At 52.3% G+C, this 16,676-nt stretch overlaps 1 protein-coding gene across 8 annotated transcripts in view; it reads right to left on the bottom strand.

The window, feature by feature from the left end:
- SCMH1 (Scm polycomb group protein homolog 1) overlaps nucleotides 1-16,676 on the bottom strand; it is a 75,586-nt gene that overhangs the window by 49,489 nt on the left and 9,421 nt on the right. For 6 of the 8 annotated variants that reach the window (XM_075437721.1, XM_075437726.1, XM_075437725.1 and 3 more), the window contains exons 2-4: nucleotides 9,860-9,966; nucleotides 6,512-6,596; nucleotides 3,812-3,880 (exon numbers count right to left, since the gene is read on the bottom strand). In XM_075437721.1, the coding sequence (XP_075293836.1) occupies nucleotides 3,812-3,880; nucleotides 6,512-6,536 (94 nt within the window). In that variant the 5' untranslated portion in view covers nucleotides 6,537-6,596; nucleotides 9,860-9,966. The remainder of the gene's footprint in view (nucleotides 1-3,811; nucleotides 3,881-6,511; nucleotides 6,597-9,859; nucleotides 9,967-16,676) is intronic. The other 2 variants (XM_075437723.1, XM_075437724.1) reach the window with 2 other exon arrangements.

Below are 16,676 nucleotides of genomic sequence, written 5' to 3'. Positions count from 1 at the left end.
AGGACAAGGAAAGACTGCACATCTTTCTTCAGGATTACTCTCAATGCAGGACACAAACTGCATTGAAATTGGAGGCTGGCACCGTTGCCTTAGCGTGAGAGGAAGCCCTGCCCAGGACGCAGGGAATGGTTTTACATGGGATCAGTAACAGTATTTAGCTCACGATACAATGCCTTTCAAGCAAGAGTTCCAAATTACACTTCACCAAATATGATCAGCTTCATCCTCAAAACTGCAGGAAGGATCAGAAGGAAATGGTGTAACACAGAAGTTGGGGTTTGGTTGGGGGTTTGGTTTTTTGGTGGGTTTTTTTGTTGTTTTGGTGTTGGTGGTTTTTTTTTTTTTTTACAATAAAGGGAGAGCTGCCAATACAATAGAAAAAAAGCAGGAGGCACTCCAGGCTTTTTTAACCTGGGAGCAGGGAACAAGCCCCGAGCTCCGTACTTGAGAACGACCGCCCATGGTTGAAGACACTTGGCCTCCCAACCGTAGCTCCTCTGGACCGTACCCCAGTCCTGCTCGCCACACCGATGCCGCCCACTCCCAACGCTCAGCTTGGAGCAGCTCTGCTCCAGAGCCTCCCCGCCAGGCACGCTGCCGGCCGGGACACCAAAGCTGCCGCTGCCGGCTGATGTCACTTTACAGGCTTGCTGTGTATTGAGATTCTATGGCCAGAGGGAAACGTTCAGAATATCTTGTTTGGTTTTCTCATTAGCATAGACCAACTATCTTGTATTTTATATTCTCTCCCCATTCTTATTCATATTAATAAATTGGATGCCTTACTGTAGAGGGACATGATGTTTTCGTCTGCAAGATGCTTCTTTCTCCTCTGTCTGGGCAGGTGACACTGGAGAATGTTTTCTGGCTGTTGGTCCAAAAACCCTGGTGGCTTTTCTCCAGTTCCCAGTGAATCACTTTGCTTCATGAAAAACCAGCACTGCAGCCAGTCCTGACGTGTCCCTTTTACTGGTGAGGGAGCAGGAGCGTCCAAGGACAGAGCTCACTGCAGGGACTGAAATCCTCTCACTCTGAAAAGCAAAGGGGACCACTCGCTCCGCTGCTGCCCCCAGCTGCCAGTGAAACCTGCACCATGTCCTGCCAGCCCTAAACTCGCCCTCTGTCTCACCTGGGCTCTGCCTTCCCTCTCATCCCCCTGCCTCCCCGGCAGAGCACACCGTACTCCCACAGAGTGGAAGGATCACCGTTTGACAGACCGTGTTCCTCCCTGTAACAGACATCAGACCTTCTTCACAGCAAGAAACGAGAGCAGGACGCTTCATGAGAAACACCACGTTATTGTAATTACATCTGTGAGCTAAACAAAAGCCAAGGACTGCAAACCTGTATGACTGCCCGTAACTCGGCCGTGAGAATTCCCACTACGAGCGACTGTCCCTCACTTCTGCTCGCCTTGGAAAGCTCCAAAGGGAGGTATTGCTTGCAGGCAGAGTGTCAGATGTGGGCTCTGATGTCTTAACCTTCAAAAATATTTACTACAAACAAAACACTCCACACGCCCAAGGGGTCACACGGCAGTAGTTGTGAACAATGCAACTCTGCACCCTCACGTCTGGATTCGCATCGCGTTGCATTTAGTGTTGATCTTTTGCCCAGAATTTAAATGAAGGCAGAGTTTCTGTTTAGATCTTTAACCGAAGTCTGGTTAGGGCTCCATTAGCATTTCAGCTCCCGAGGGGTCATCAATCCAACCGAAACCATACATGTGCGTTTCAGGTCACATCTGTGAAGGAGAACGTGCCCTGCTCAGATCAAGGCATCCCATTAAAGTCTGCAGCCCATATGTGTGTCTGCTAACGAGCATCAAGGCAGCACATGAAAGCAGCACGGTCTGAGCCAACTCGGTATGAAAATTAGCAGCGGATCATCCCTGCTCACAGATCCAAAGGCGACGGTGGCCTTCCGCAGCGTCTGAGCGCAGCCTCCCACGGGGTCAGCTCTCCCACCGCGACGGCAGAGCTCCTGCACGTCCTGCCCATCATCCTTTCGAGGCACTTTGCTCAGCCATCAGTCCGGCTGCACGTTCTCCATGGGTAACAGCTCCAGCTGACAACACGATCCCACTTACCCACTGTCTGACTCAGAAGAAACACGAGCCTGTGTGAGCCAACACTAACAGGTTTCAAAGAGCACAACGCTGTCTGCTTTGATTCTTCTCAGAGGTGTCCCAATTCGGTATCGGCTCTGAGCAGCAATCCCTCCAGCCTGCACTGTGGGCTGCTCCATGCCAGACAGCTGCCGCGGTCTCACCCTCGGTGCTGCGGACCTGAGCTGCAGGCAGCGACGAGCTGCTCGGAGTTTCTTGCAGGGATGCGATCCCAGATCCCTGCTGCTACACCGTGCACTTGCTGAGCAGACATGTCACGTCAGCGTATCTGCAGCATCTCCTCCCAAGACCAGCGAGCCCTGGGATGCGGCCAGGCGCGGAGGTTGGTGTGCTGGGTCACCGTGAGCGCCGACGGCAAAGCACACCTCGGAATTTCACAGAAAGCTTCACTTCGGGGAACCACAGCCACTGACACCTGCGGACAGCGCAGGGCAGGGAACGGAGGGCAATCTGCAGCGGATCCCCCATCACCCCGAAGGCAGGCTGTATGCAGGCCATGCGAGCTGTGGTGGTGCCCCACAATGTCACGTGGAGCTCAGCACGGGGTGACAGAGCACCCAGGACTCTGTCAGACGTGCTAATGAACTTCCTCCCCTTGGAGAAGGTCCTTCCCAGACTGCGATCCACAGCACTTCAGTAGCAGGGTAGACAAGGACAGACAAGGTTCCTCAAGAGAGGACAGCGAGGGCTGATGGTGGCCCATGGTCCAACAAGCCGAGAACCACCCCCCTGAGCCCACCTCGGGGCCCAGGACAGCCAAGCCCCTGCAGCAGAGCAGCCACTTCAGCTCTCCCAGGGGCTCTCAGAAACACAGGTGAACCTTTCACGAAGGCAAACACATGTTTTCTGTCAGAAATGGCTTTACTCAGCAATCGTTTAGTTTCCTGTCATTCTGTACTTGGTGGGAAGTATGGACATCACCTTGATATAGGGACACAGGGAATATAAGGACATAAGGACATCATTATACTCTATAAGTAAAATACAGGCCCTATAATTTGCTACTAAACTATACCAGCCTTACATAAATTTCCTCAAGTTGGAAGTCCCCTGCGTAACTCCCCTGAGAGACAGCAGGAGCCACCAGATTTACAAACTCCACGTGCAGGCGCTGCGCACGGGGCCACAGCCCGCCCTGGCCACACGCAGGACCCCTCCTTGCCGCAGGCAGCGAGAAGCGACCGACTCCGGTGCTGCCACCGGCAGCCCTCGCCCCGCGCCCCGCCGAGCCGCCATCGCCTCGGCTGGGGTCAGGGCCAGGCTCCTGGCACGGGGGAACAGGGAGCGCAGGTCACACCGTGTCTGCTACAGCGACGAGGACCGGGCTAGCCGCTGCTGAGAAGGTGGCAGAGGAGCTCGTGGAGGAGTAAGAGGCTCCTCATGGCCCAGGACGCGTGTGAAGACGTGGGCAGAGTCACACCTTGGCACTCGCAGCTGGGTGGCAAGAAACAAATCTGCTCCATCCTGCCTGATCTAAACCCGAGCCAGCTCAGCTGCGTGCTTACCCTGGTGGCTTCTCGGCCGTTTTGGATCATGGTCAGAGTTAAACACACAAGACTGTCCAAAAGCAGTTTTTATCTGTAAATTAATTCAGCATGCTGCAGTTCCCCACATCCAAGCAACTCAAAAAGCTTTTAAGGACAAAAAAAAAAAACCAACAGTGGGAGAATGGAGCTCTCTTACCTTGGTACTGGGAGGGAGACTCTGACGGGCGGCCGTACTTGTGCTTTTTACCATCTTTCCAGTCTATGGCTGAGACAAGAAATAAAGCATTTGTGTCAGCGAAGGACGCCAGCTAACGCACTCTTTGACATTATCTGCTCATGTCACCTGCTTTTCAGGCACCCCAGAGGAGAGGGGTGACCTCCCTGTCACGACCCCAGGTAACACGGATGATGTGTCTAAATCTACGCTCCCTTCCTCCACGCAGCTCCGGAGATCTGACATGAGGTGTCTGCATGTCTGTCTTAGTCTCTGCCCAGGCCTCACCAACTCCTGTTCTCCCACAGCAAGCAATAATGTAAAAAGCAGCAAAATGCTAGAGCTTCATCATTTTAACCACGTGAAGAGGTGGCAAGGCTTGAGAGGAACAAACGCGAAAGCCCGTAGAAACGGCACACGTGGATCTTGTCCACCAAGAACCAGAGCCTGAACTGCTCCTGATTTATCAGCTCCAGGTTACTGAGCTGGCCTTACACAAACAGCCTCGACCCTCTCTGGTGACGGGGAGAGGACTTCTCCCGCAGCCTGCACACCTGCCCTGTCCATGCATGGCACCAGGTTACCACCACGTGTCCTGTGCAGCCCATAAGAGAGCACGGCAAAGCAGCACCAGCTCTGAAGAACACCTCATCCGAGTTGTCCTTGCTCACGACAGTTTTGGGCCTCAGCATTGCAAAAAAACCCGAACTTCCCAAGGCAGTTCTGGAAAGTGATGGAGCAAGAAGCAGGGGACGCCCATCGCTGCCTGCAGCCCAACGGAGGGACGCCAGAGCAGCGTGCCGTGGCAGAGCTCGCCCTGGGTGAGCTCCTCCGCCCGCGGCTGCCTGACTGACGCACCCCTGCGAGTGCTGCTGCAGTCCAGCTCCTTTATTTTACACGGCATTTTTAGGGCTATTATAAACCACAGGTTGGTAGTGCTCTATGAAACCCGCCTCATCCCCAGGAAAAGCAGTTTCTTGCAAAAGGAACAAGAAAGAAAGCAGGAGAAGTTTTGAGATCTCCTGGTCAGCAGCTGAAAAAGGCAGGCCGTGAGCTGCTGCTCGAGTGGCCTGGTGGGTCCTAAGGTGTCTGAACTTGGCTTTGGACCATTATTTTTGCCATCGTCTCTTCCTAATGTTCTCTTCAACACAATGGGCAGGAGGACTACATGTAGGTTTTATCCCTTAAATGAACACGAGAGACATATGGAGCGTGGCCACAGCATCACGAGACACAGACCGGACAAAGAGCCTCCTTGGAGAGACACAAGCGAACGAAAAAGCTGGAAGGGCATGCTTCCTATAAATGTATTCCTATGAAGGACAGTATTCTGCCATCTCCTTAAGAAAGCAAGAATAAAGGACATAAAATATTTAAGTCAGAAGCAAAAAGCCCCCCAGGATGGGCAATGCTCCTCTCAGCGTTGCAGGATAGCTCTCTAATAGCATCCGTGCACTCAAAATTGCCTCTCGCCACACTCTGCAGGTGAAGTTACATTTCCTTGTTAACCTTTAACATGCAAAAAACCTCATTAAGCAGGCTGCCAAAGCAGCAGAGAGGGAAAGAAACACAAGAATTTCTGCAGGGAAATAAAAGAAAAAGTTCAATGCATTATTAAAAAAGCAGGTAAGTAGGACAGAAACCCACGTGTGCGTGATGCAGGCGCTGCTTCCGCAGCCTACGGCGCGGCATTCGCAGCACGGGTCGCCCAGCCACGCTGGCCGGGCCGGAGCACAAGCTGTGCGCGAGGCTGAATTCAGCCGGCCCGGCCCGCGGCCGCACTGCTGACTGATCAACCTGCCGCTTTTATGGCCTGGCCCTCCAGCTGCCTCGCAGCAGGCTCTCCCCATTCCCTGCTTTCCTTCATTTATTTTCACTTCATTAAAGGACAAGCAGTGTTAGGAAGAGGATAATGCTTCTGTAAGATGAACCACCAGAGAAGCAAAGGAGACGTTTAAAAAAAATAAAGGGAGGAGAGAAATCGAGCATAGAAATCTCCTGTAATAAACCTAGCGAGCGTGTAGCAGATGTGAACAAAAAGCTGCGGAGGATGCTCCATCCTCTACGCGTCTCCCTTCCCCCACCCTCCGGAGCGCATGTGATGAGATCACTCCAGTCGAACGCACACGCATGGCACAACACTAAAGGAAATCAATATTTTTGTTAAGCACAAGGAGTCGGAGCAGCTCAGCTGCCGGCAGCCTGCTTGGCTTCACCCTGTTTGTCGGGGCGAGCAGGACACGGGCGTCACGCGTGCCGTCACCCCGAGCACCGCGGCTGGACAGGAGACTCGGGCGGCGCGAGGTAAGCGTCCGTAAGAGATTTCAGCTCCACAAGGTGGCCCGGTCTCTGGTTTCACGCCTCATTAGAAGGGGGAGGCTTGTGCCAGCGGAGAAGCGGTTTGCCTCCCGCTGGGAGCACGAGCAGCTGGTGCGTGCCGCGGGCTCCGCAGTGCCTCGCCGCCGGGCACCGTGCCCCACGCGCGGCAGGGCTGCGCCGGCGAGGGCCTCTTCCTCTGACCGGCTCGGGGTGCACGGATGAAGCCTTCTCCGCACGCTGCCGCAGACACGCACGGCTCCGCTCCCAGCGTGACCCCGCGCTGCTGTCCCGCCGCAGCCCCCCTCCTTCGCTCCGCGCCAGCTTGCTGCCGGGCCTTTGGCCGTGCCCAGCATCCCTGCTCACCTTTCTGAGGGCCTGGTTTCCGCATTATATCACCTCCTGCTGTCCTTCTCCCGGGACTGGCTTGCTTTTCGATAACGCAAGATGTCTAGGACAAAAGAAACAAACATGAGAAAATTCCCCCCTTCTGCAGCACGCAGTCGTCTGCAACATTAACTAACGACACCGCGGGGAGAAAAGAGATGCCTTCCACCCCGGGCTGCAGAGAACATCTCCTGCTGAACACAGACAATCCATTCCAATCCCCCTGAAACTACACGTCTTTTTCCAGTACGTGGATAACTTCAAATTTACGGCAGCGGGAGCGGCGTGTATCAGCGAGAGGAGCGCACGCTGGTCTCCGTGCGGGCGCTGCAGCCGGTCCCGAGCGTGTGCGTGGCAGGGGGGGCTGCTCTTGCTCACCAGCAAGGGGAGGCAGAGCTGAAACTTCTGAAGGAAAACACATGGAAACGTAACATTAACTCTGGCAAAGCAGCACCGCAGTCCTCAGCTCGCCACTTGCAATTCCAATTGCTCACAGCCGTTCTGGGTAACAGGGATGGGAAATTGGACAACCACCCAGGAAATATTTTTGCTATTACCACTGCAACGAATGTCCAAGTTGCGCTGCACTTTTTTTTCCTGGTTGGAGAAAAACTGGCTGGACTGTCCCCAGAAAGAAAAAGCATTTGCATTCTTGTTATAAGCAAACGTTACTGAAAATCAGAGCTCTCGGGGGACGCGTGCCGGACGCCAACGCGGAGACCAGCGCTGCTGCACAGCCGGTCTCACCGGGCAGCACCTCCTGTACGCACCGAGCCCTGCCAAGCCCTGATGGAAAATAACGAAACGAACGGCCGAGCCACAAACAGGCCCTGAGGAAAGCTGGTAAAAGCATATTTTGACACTGCACTAACTAATGAAAGATTAATTGTGTCAGTATAATTCCCTTTGGTTCACAGTGCGGCAGGCAGGCTGGAGGACGCGAGAGGAAGCCGTCCTCGGACGCAACACTGAGTTTCTGCTTAAAGGGCTCTTTACAGACCCAGCCTGGTGAGAGGTTTTGATTTTGAAAACCAGCCTTTTTCTAAACCTAAGAGAAATGAAGAGTTTAATTTTCTATGAAAGCGCTACAAACCACAGCCTTTACACACAGTGCTTGCAACACTGAGCAATACTCTGAGAGGGAAAATACTAAAGGAATATTAAATACTAAAGGAAAAAAAACCCTCGTCGTTTTTTAATCCAAATTGGGAGGTACACAGTAGTCTCTTATTGCCTCTCTCATAAATAGCGTGTGTGTTTGTGCACACTCGTGAAAGGAGTAAAGTTTCTTTTCCTTTCAATAGGGGAAAGTAATCTACATGTGAAAGCTTATTTACAACTTTTAATGCTTCTTTTCATAATTTCCTTCAGTCATTTTTATTCAAGGCTAGCAGTCATGGTAGGAGAAGTCCCCCAGCCATAAAACCCAGGGTGAAAGGCGCTACATAAAGGCACCAGACAAGCGTTCACCGTCTCCGGCTCTGCACCTCTGCCGTCTGCTCGGCTCCCCCGGACACGGGACTTTCTGAAGTGCCTAAACACAACTCACAAATCTCATGTGCTTGGCACGGGACGGGTGCTCCTGTACCACCGAGATGGCTTTGGAAAAGCTGCTACAGCCCGAGCACTGCACAGTCCCGCTCGGCAGGGGCGTGCAACCCTTCCCGGCAGGAGTATTCCAAGGAAAAAAATTGTGACCACGTAGGAGACGCTCAGACACAATTTGTGGCAGGCTGCAGCTCGGGAGGAGAGGGGACACTACCGCACCCTCCAGCCTCGCACAGACGGCAGCGGAAGGAACCCTGTCTACTCGTGAAGCACAGAGATGAGTGCTGCTGTCCCTCAGCCAACACTGCAGTGGGCTCCCAGCAAGATCTCATGTCACGGCAGAGAACGCGCCATTGTAAATGTGGCTCCGATTAGAAAACCACAACAAAAAAAGGTGACTCTTCCCCAAAGGAAAAGACTTTGGCTGCCTGGGGATTCCCACTCTGCTGAGGGTCACGTGGGACAGCTCACTCCAAAACCAAATCCGACAGACTGTCCAAATGAGATGGCCCCAGCCTGACTCCTGCCGCCCTTCATGGTCCCCCACCACGGCTTTGAACCACCCAGCTCCCCCAGATGTTCTCACACCACAGGACAGCAACGTGTGGTTTCATCCTGCAGGATTGTAACTTAAACATGAAAATAAAAACTCTACCCAAAATAACAAGCGCGCTTCAGGGCCACGTAACGCCCAGAGCAGAGCAGAGCCACAATCCACAAGGCGTAGTGTCCCCGGCCCGCCCTGCGCAGCGCAGACGCCAGCCACCGGCCTCACTGCGTCCCAGGGACAGGGCCCAGGCCCTGCTCTCTCTTCTTTAGCCACGGAGACGTAGCCCAGGTACCCCAGCCCTCCTGAAACTGGTATAAAGTGGGATTTACCAATGCAGGGCTTGGGAATTCCCACTGGCTGTAATTTCATTGTACAGCTGCCCAAAGAAGCTGCAAAATCTCCACCCCTGGAGACCCTCCAAGCATCACCAGCTACCAACCCCAGCAGCCTGATCGAACCTTGGAGGCTGACTTGAAAGCCAGCCCAGTTCTCTGTGCAAGGCTGGACCAGACAACCTCCAAGAGTTCCTTCCACCCTGAAAAACCCTATGATTTTATTTCACTGACAACTGACTGGAAGGCAAGCGGAATCGCCCTGTAGGCTTCAGCAAGCCTGAAACGCCCCAGAGAAGATGACAGACTCCAGTCTGGAGAGAAGAAAGTGAACGGCAGAACAGGCAAGCTAACGGGCACTGCAGGACACTGTTCAGGGTCTGAAGACTAAAAAAATATCTGAAAGTAATAAATAGCAGAAGGTACAACTTGGTATCCAAGGTGGAGAAATGGGCTATCCACACAGACAGATCTTCCTGAACGACCTCAGACACAAACATGCCCCTGCTGAGAACCTGTCGGCTAGGTCAGTGACACGAAGGAGACAATCTTATTTTTGCATCAAATAAAGCATCCAAGATTTGTACAGCCCAGCACATGCTGCAGTGCTCCATCTCCAGAGCCTGGCACCTGTACAAAGCTGCATACCACGGGTAAAAGTCCCCCCTTTTTCAAAAGCTGTATTTCTCATGCTTGTGGATATCAAGATAATCTCACAAGCACGGACATGGTTTTACGTGGTGTTGGTTCCCAGAATCAAGCCCCCGAAAAACAGATCAATGTGCGAATTCATTTCAGCAGGATGCTACCTTAAAATGTAAAAAAAGGCCAACCGGTTTGCTGCCTCTTGTAACAGATAAAGTGCCTTTCCCGCAGTTTCAGACAACTTCCACTCACCGAGATATCAAAAGTGCCAACGGCTCCACTGAGCTGTCATGGGCTCTAGTTCCCCATCATTCCTACAAGACAGCAAAGTCAGTACATCTACTGCAGCATATCAAAACCTGAAAGCACAGAGACAAAACGAAAAAGTTTGCATTTAATTGCAGAAAGGCTAGGTTACCACTTGCATTATTCATGTTCATATTTAATTCATTTAAAACATCCACATTTAAATTTAAAGACAGCTGCAACAAACATTCCCCCTTGCAACAGCACAGCGCCGAACGTGACACAATTTAAGTTCAGCTTGCAGTGAGTGCACAGGACTGCGGCTGTTAAACACCTTTGATATGAGCCAGATCACATCAACCGAGTTGATATAAACTAGTTCAGCTTTTGTAAAATGAAACTATCACACAAAGAAGGATTTGAAAGACTAGACCTGATTAGTAATAAAAAGGAGAGAGACCACAGGAGAGGCATATAAAATAACGAGTAACATGAAGGGAGTGAACTGGGGACTCCAAACTATCCCTTCCACAGTGCAGCAGGGCAAAGCTATAATACTAAAAAATAAGTATATACCAGGGAGAAGGAAATTTTGGTTATTGGAAGCTAACAGACATGCAACTTCCTCCTGGAGGACGTTCTCAAGACAAGTAAAAAAAGGACAAAGACATTCAAAAGCCAAAGCGCATTTATAACTGTATCAAAGTATGAACCACGCAGGCCGCTGGCACTCACACCTCATGCAAAAGCTGACTGCGAGGTGGGGTGCCCAGCCAAAACCTGCCCACCACACCATCACATCACCTGCTGCGTTGCGGCAAGGAAAAGCCGAGCGCTTGCCTTCCTGCCAGGCTGCAGGCACCGGGTCGCGGCCAGAGGCAGGGCACCAGCTCATGACGCCGTTTTGTCAGCACCCCAGTGACCCCCGCGTTGGGTCACACCAAGATTTACACCTCGGATGGACTGGATGTATTTTCCTTGTTCACAGAGGCAGGCAGGGCTGGGCAGAGCACCCTAGGGCAGCCCCGGCTCGGACTGCCGCTCTCTCCGGCAGCCACGCCGCAGAACCCTCAGCACAAACATCGCTGAACTGCATCTTAATCTAATTAAGTTCTCCCCCCCACTGCTCTTACCAACAGGCTCTTCCAAAAGCTCATCCTCACCATCCCTAAAGGGAGAATGATTCAATTTACCTGTGCCAGACTGGAAGGGGCCTTCAGGATTAGAGGGTAACCTACTCTGCAATATTCTTCCACTAAATGCTGCAACTGCAACGTCAGTAAAACAAAAAGCGAGAAAATGTGGGTGGAAGATACTGTCACAGCTCGACAGACCTCATGAGACGCATGTAATCTCTTTATTCACAAAGCCTCCACTCCTTCGGAGTGCATAATTATGAAAAGAGTTAAAGCTGAGGTTCTTAATGTCTCTTCTAGGCACTTCTTTATTCCACTAAAGGCACCACTCGCATCTGAATTATTTCCTGGGGTTGTTTGGACTTCCTATTATACGAGGAAGATTATGGTGAACCTTGGGCTGGAGGCCAAGGCAGCTCCCAGCGCTACCATGTTTGATTGAAAGGGTAACTGAAGTTTCGCTGACAGCGTGCCAAGCTTCAAACCTCTTTGGACAATGCAGTTGCCAGCAGGCAAGATGTTTTCAGAAAGAAGAGGAAGAAAACTACCAACAGCGAAGCTGAAAAATGGTTTTATTAGGTCGGATACATACCCCACAGATTAGGATCATGAAAAAAAAGAAAACTCTGCATATTGCCAGAGGACTGTGAGAATGACGCTTCTTGGAAATCCCATGGGACAGCAACAAGAGAATCCTGGCGGTTTCTCATAATGCAAAGTGCCTGCAGTCATTGATTTTTTTTTCCCCACAAAAGGATGGGTCTTGAGCACCACAACCAGTCCAGCCAGTAAAAGCCCCTTCCAGTAACCTCCGCTTCAACTGAGTTTTTCTTCACGGGTATCTTGCCATCAAACACTATAAATGTTTCCAGTCATAAAGAGCTATCCCTTACCAGTTCCCTTGGGAAACATGAGAGCAGCGTTCCCCGCTCCTGCCCGTCAAGGTGACGGCAGCGCTGCCATGGCAGCCGCCCAGCTGCGGCTCAGGGCCTGCCGGCTCCTGCTCCTGCTCCGCTCTGGAAGCTGCACGAGTGCCACGCGCTGCACGGGAGCGTGCAGTCAGAAAACCAGGCGCAGAGAGACGACGAGCAGCTGCATACAACCACATCAGCCTGCCCATTTAACAGCTGTTTTTTTCCATTTTGAATGAAAACAGTGGCGAAAGAAAGGCACTTTCAGCCTACCTGAGAAATTAGAGGACTGCCAGCATGTGGTTTGAAACACTTCTTACCTCGTCTGGTTTTCACACCGGACTGAGCTCCTCCGATTTCTGCCTGACCTGTGGACACCGTCACTTTTGCTGGTCTAACACCGACCTCCTCAGAGCCAGCCACAACCGACAGGGAGTACTAAAATGAAATGACGAACAAACGCTTACGTGGGACCTGAAGGAAACTCTCAAGAGAGAGTAGCTGTAAATTTTGAAGAGATGAGTCAGGATTTATCTTGACCAACAGAGTTATTTCCTTCCACCTCCCTGTCATCGTCCTCCTGGACAAGACCGGAGTGTTCTTTCTCCTTGTTTGCACAAAGCTGTGTTTTGGCAGCTCTGAACAAAATGCTGATGAGTCTACAGCACCCCTGAAAGCATCTTTCCTCGTTAGGTCTCGAGGGTCCTTACGTTCATACCAGGAAATTTAAAAAACAAACCACTGTAACAATGAACATTGGTATTTCCATCTGGAGAACTGATCCCCCTGTGTGATCTGAAATATCTGATGGCTGCAAATTATTACTCTTTCTACCAGAAGGATTTTGTGTCATTTCCAACATCTCTCTCTCTCTGGAACTAATTTTGTCTTCCTACCACGTAAGAAGTGGACTGATAAACTCCAGACTTCGCGACTGGCTCTTCAGCAACACATTCTTGTGAAAGATGTGAAGACACTGAGGTGTCTCAAAGATGTGATCCCGAGCAACACACTTCCTCAGCCCCTGAGCCAACCTCAGGGGAGCACATACTTTTAGAGAGACAAAAACATGCCAAAAACTTGGCTAGACCACGTCTCTACAACGAAAATATCAACTTTATGACTTCCTTTGGAACACCTTCGGGTTGGAGGGGAGAAGAGATGGGTCAAGCTCCCAGCAAACGACAGCCACCTCATCCGACGCTGCGGAGCTGTGCTCCGGGTACGGGTGGAAACCAGGGACCGCTGGAAGGAATCACCCACCCCCACGAGGGAGGCTGCAGGAGTTACCACCTCTCACGATTGCAGAGGAAATGAAATAAAACCTTGCAGGATTCCAATAAAGGTTTCCTTCTCTCAAAAAAAAAAGAATCCCAGCGTGGGCCTTGGCTCACAATAGAAACATCTTGCCGTGTATCACTGCGAGCAGACCTTGCTCTCCATGAAGATTCAAGAGGTTGCAATAAAAACTACGTTTGGCACGCCCCAGGAACAGGATACCTAGGCTGAGAGAAACAGAGAGGAAAGGGCTTAAAAACCAAACGAAAAAAGCTAGGTGAGATAATCTGGCTTGAGTGTAAGTGGAAGCCCCTTAACACGTTCAGTCTCCTCAGCACAGACTTTTCTGCTGGTGAGCTGGGAGCTGAAGCCAGCCTGCTCCGTGTCTGCCATCTCTGCAGCGATGGGAGTGAGCGCTCCGGCCCTTCAGATCCTCCTCAGAAAGTCAGGGGGGTGACTGCTGGGGGAAAGTCACACAGTGCTGAAAAATCAGGACTGCTTTGGTTTTATGACTGGTGTTGCTTTGCTTTATAAAAAAAACCCCACACAAATAGAAAGAAACTGGTGCAAAACCTAAAGCCTCCCCATGCAGGGCAACATAGAACCACAGCAAGGTGTGGGTTGGAAGGGACCTTACAGATCTCCTAGTTCTAACCCCTCTGCCATGGGCAGGGACAAACATGGAGCAGAGGAGTCCCGCGCCGCTCCTCCCCACGGCAGCACTGCATTCCAGGCTCGGGGCGAAGGCCTGGGCTGCCCTTCCCTGCCAGCGAGACAAGGAGCGGCCCACCACGAAGAGTGGCCCATGTGGCGCAGACTGAAGCCAACCACACAAACCCAAAACCCTGTCCTTACAGCTGGGGTTAAGGAAGCTTCAGTACACCCCGGCGTTATTTCAGCAGATCCCTTCGCCGCTGGTCCTGCTGCTGAGCTGACGTTCAGACTTGGCGTCGCCGCTGTTTCCGCTCGGGTGAGCGATGCTCGCCTACCACATCCCAGCGAATGAGGCCACCGAGACCACGGCTCCCTACAGAGGTTCTGCAGGGGCTCGGGGAACAGCAGCAGGGCTCTGTTTCTGGGCGTTAAGCAGGGACATTTCTGACCCGTACCACCACGGTGCCTCCAGCGGAGCTCTCTCAGCGGCACGGTAACAGAAACCAGCAGGGACGACTGACTTTTCGGACAGTGAGGCACCTTCTACGTACAGCAGAGGGACTGATGGTGACCAAGTGCTGTATAGGAAGAAGGTGCCAAAGCAAGGAACTGCATCTGTGTGCCCCAGGCTGATGTTTCCACCACTGAATCACCTGGGTGTCAGCAGGACTCACACAGTCGAAAGTTAAAGTTTTCTGCCTTTAAAAGGGGAATGGCTGGGGCTGCAGCAGCGGAAGCTGTCCCGAGTGGCACGGCAGCCCACCCACACCCCGCCACCGGCGTCACCTCCAAGCAGAGGACAGCACTCACCACGCGGGCGGCACTCTGCAGTCCTGACCCCAGCGTACGCACGGGCTGGTCTGGGTTGGAAGGGACCCGACGGATCGTCCTGACCGTAGCCCGACGTGCTGACGGCTGGGAGCCGGGCCGCGGGCCGGTTCCGCACAGACCTGGGCTTCCCTTCAAAGCAGCCCCGGGAGCACGGGGAGGGGCAGGGACGTGGTGCACCCCAAGACGGCCGCGCGCTGGGCCACGCGTCCCCCCCGCCCGCGGACAAGCTGGGGGGCACGCACTGAGCGCGGGGTGCGATGCAGAGCGGCCTCTCCATGAGGGTGCAACGGGAAGGCCAAACCCACGTGGGCAGCAAGGAAAGTTTTGCAGCAATGTGGCTATTTTAATCTGCCCTGAGCCACACGCCGACTCCAACTGCTGTTAATGAAAGCAGATGGCTTACAGCAGGCCTTGAAATGGGATTCTGCCCATGGCGGTTACAAAGTCACCCCATACAAAAGCGCACAATAGGATGCTTCAAAGCCTTTAAATAAGAATTTAAACAGGAGTACATACAGAAACAGCGCACGGTTTCTGTATCATCACCAGGCTGTAGGAGAGACACAACCTTCTCTCCCAGCGGCACAGAGGCTAACGGAGCACCCCTCCCACAGTAAATCACGGCTGCTTTCCCAGCCACCAGTTACACACCCGATGTGCGTCGCCCCAGAAATGTGCCCCGAGGTGTAAACTCTTCATAGGTCTCTGCTCAACACCCAGTACATATATTCTACAAAAAAAATGCTTAATCAAGCTTATACTTATTCTCTGCTGGGCTGTATCTTTTTAAAAACCACGCTCTTTATGGGATAGGAGATACGGGAAGGAAGCATCAGGTGGATAAATATATACATGATTTGTAACACTAATTAATGAAATGAATCTCAGCTCCAGGAAGACAATATATACCCACGTTCCTAGCAAGGGGAAACAGGAGGTAATCCAGAAAGAAAGGTCTGACTTCCAGTTGTGTCTCTACTGGAAATGTCACGACAGGCAGCCTGTGTAAGGATGCTGCAAGCTGGATGTGAGAATTCCTGGAAGAAGATTTTGCATTAACTATTGCTAGTAATGTAAGTTTGATACAGTTTCAGCCCAACATCCTCAGGAGACCATAAGCAGGGAAAGGCAGCTTGAGGGGGAACAAGCAAACCAAAGGGATGGTAATTAGGGGACACAACAGAAATGTAAATGAGGAAAGCCTTGGAAAGAGAGGGGAAGGAGATGGCCCGATGGTCCCTCACACTGCACCTCGCAAGCACTCCAGCGCACGGGAGCAGGACGCTCCCCAGGGACAGATACACGGGCAAGGTGTTTCCACCCACAGGGCAGCAAGCGAGGGGAGGGCTCAGGGAGCCCAGCAGAGCAACGCAGCCCCCAAGAACAGGTAAGGGACAAACCACCATTCTCTAATGAGCCAAAACACTAGAGATGCAGGGAGCAAGGATGGTTACATACACCCAGAGCTGCATTTTCCTGTCTTCCGCTTACCTTCCGCAACACATCCTCACAATTAAATTGAACGCTTAGCAACGACCCTTGGGAAAACACACAGGATGCAAACTTTCATCCTGAAGCCTCACCTGGCATCAAAGCAATCGCTAAGCACGTTACTCCGAGCGCGGGAGGTGCTCTCTCCCCTCATCCAGCACAGAGTAATGACCTTCTCTGGAGCTGCTTCACTCCCTGGGGTCCAGCGCCAGCACAGACACGTCCTCACTGGCAAGCAGCGCCGGGGGGGCCCGCGACTCAGGTCACGCTCAAGGGTGAATTCTTCATAGATCCGTACACAAAACCCTGTCCCTGGCTCAACACCCACATCGCCAGCCTTCCCAGACCCGTCAAATACAGCTCCCTCTGCCCTCCTGAACCTGTTTTCTCAGAGAGGATACGGTAAGATGATCCCTTTAGTACATCTGTCCTTAGAGTGGCAAAAGTCAGGGTCTGCCCTGCCAAGCAGTACAGCCAGATTCAGAGTCCAGCTCTTGCCTCCAGCACTCCCAGCAGCTGATT

The sequence above is a fragment of the Opisthocomus hoazin genome, chromosome 17, assembly GCF_030867145.1.
Source record: "Opisthocomus hoazin isolate bOpiHoa1 chromosome 17, bOpiHoa1.hap1, whole genome shotgun sequence".
Lineage (NCBI taxonomy): Eukaryota > Metazoa > Chordata > Aves > Opisthocomiformes > Opisthocomidae > Opisthocomus > Opisthocomus hoazin.
Note: the sequence above shows the minus strand (reverse complement) of the source record. Positions and strands in the feature narration are given on the sequence as shown.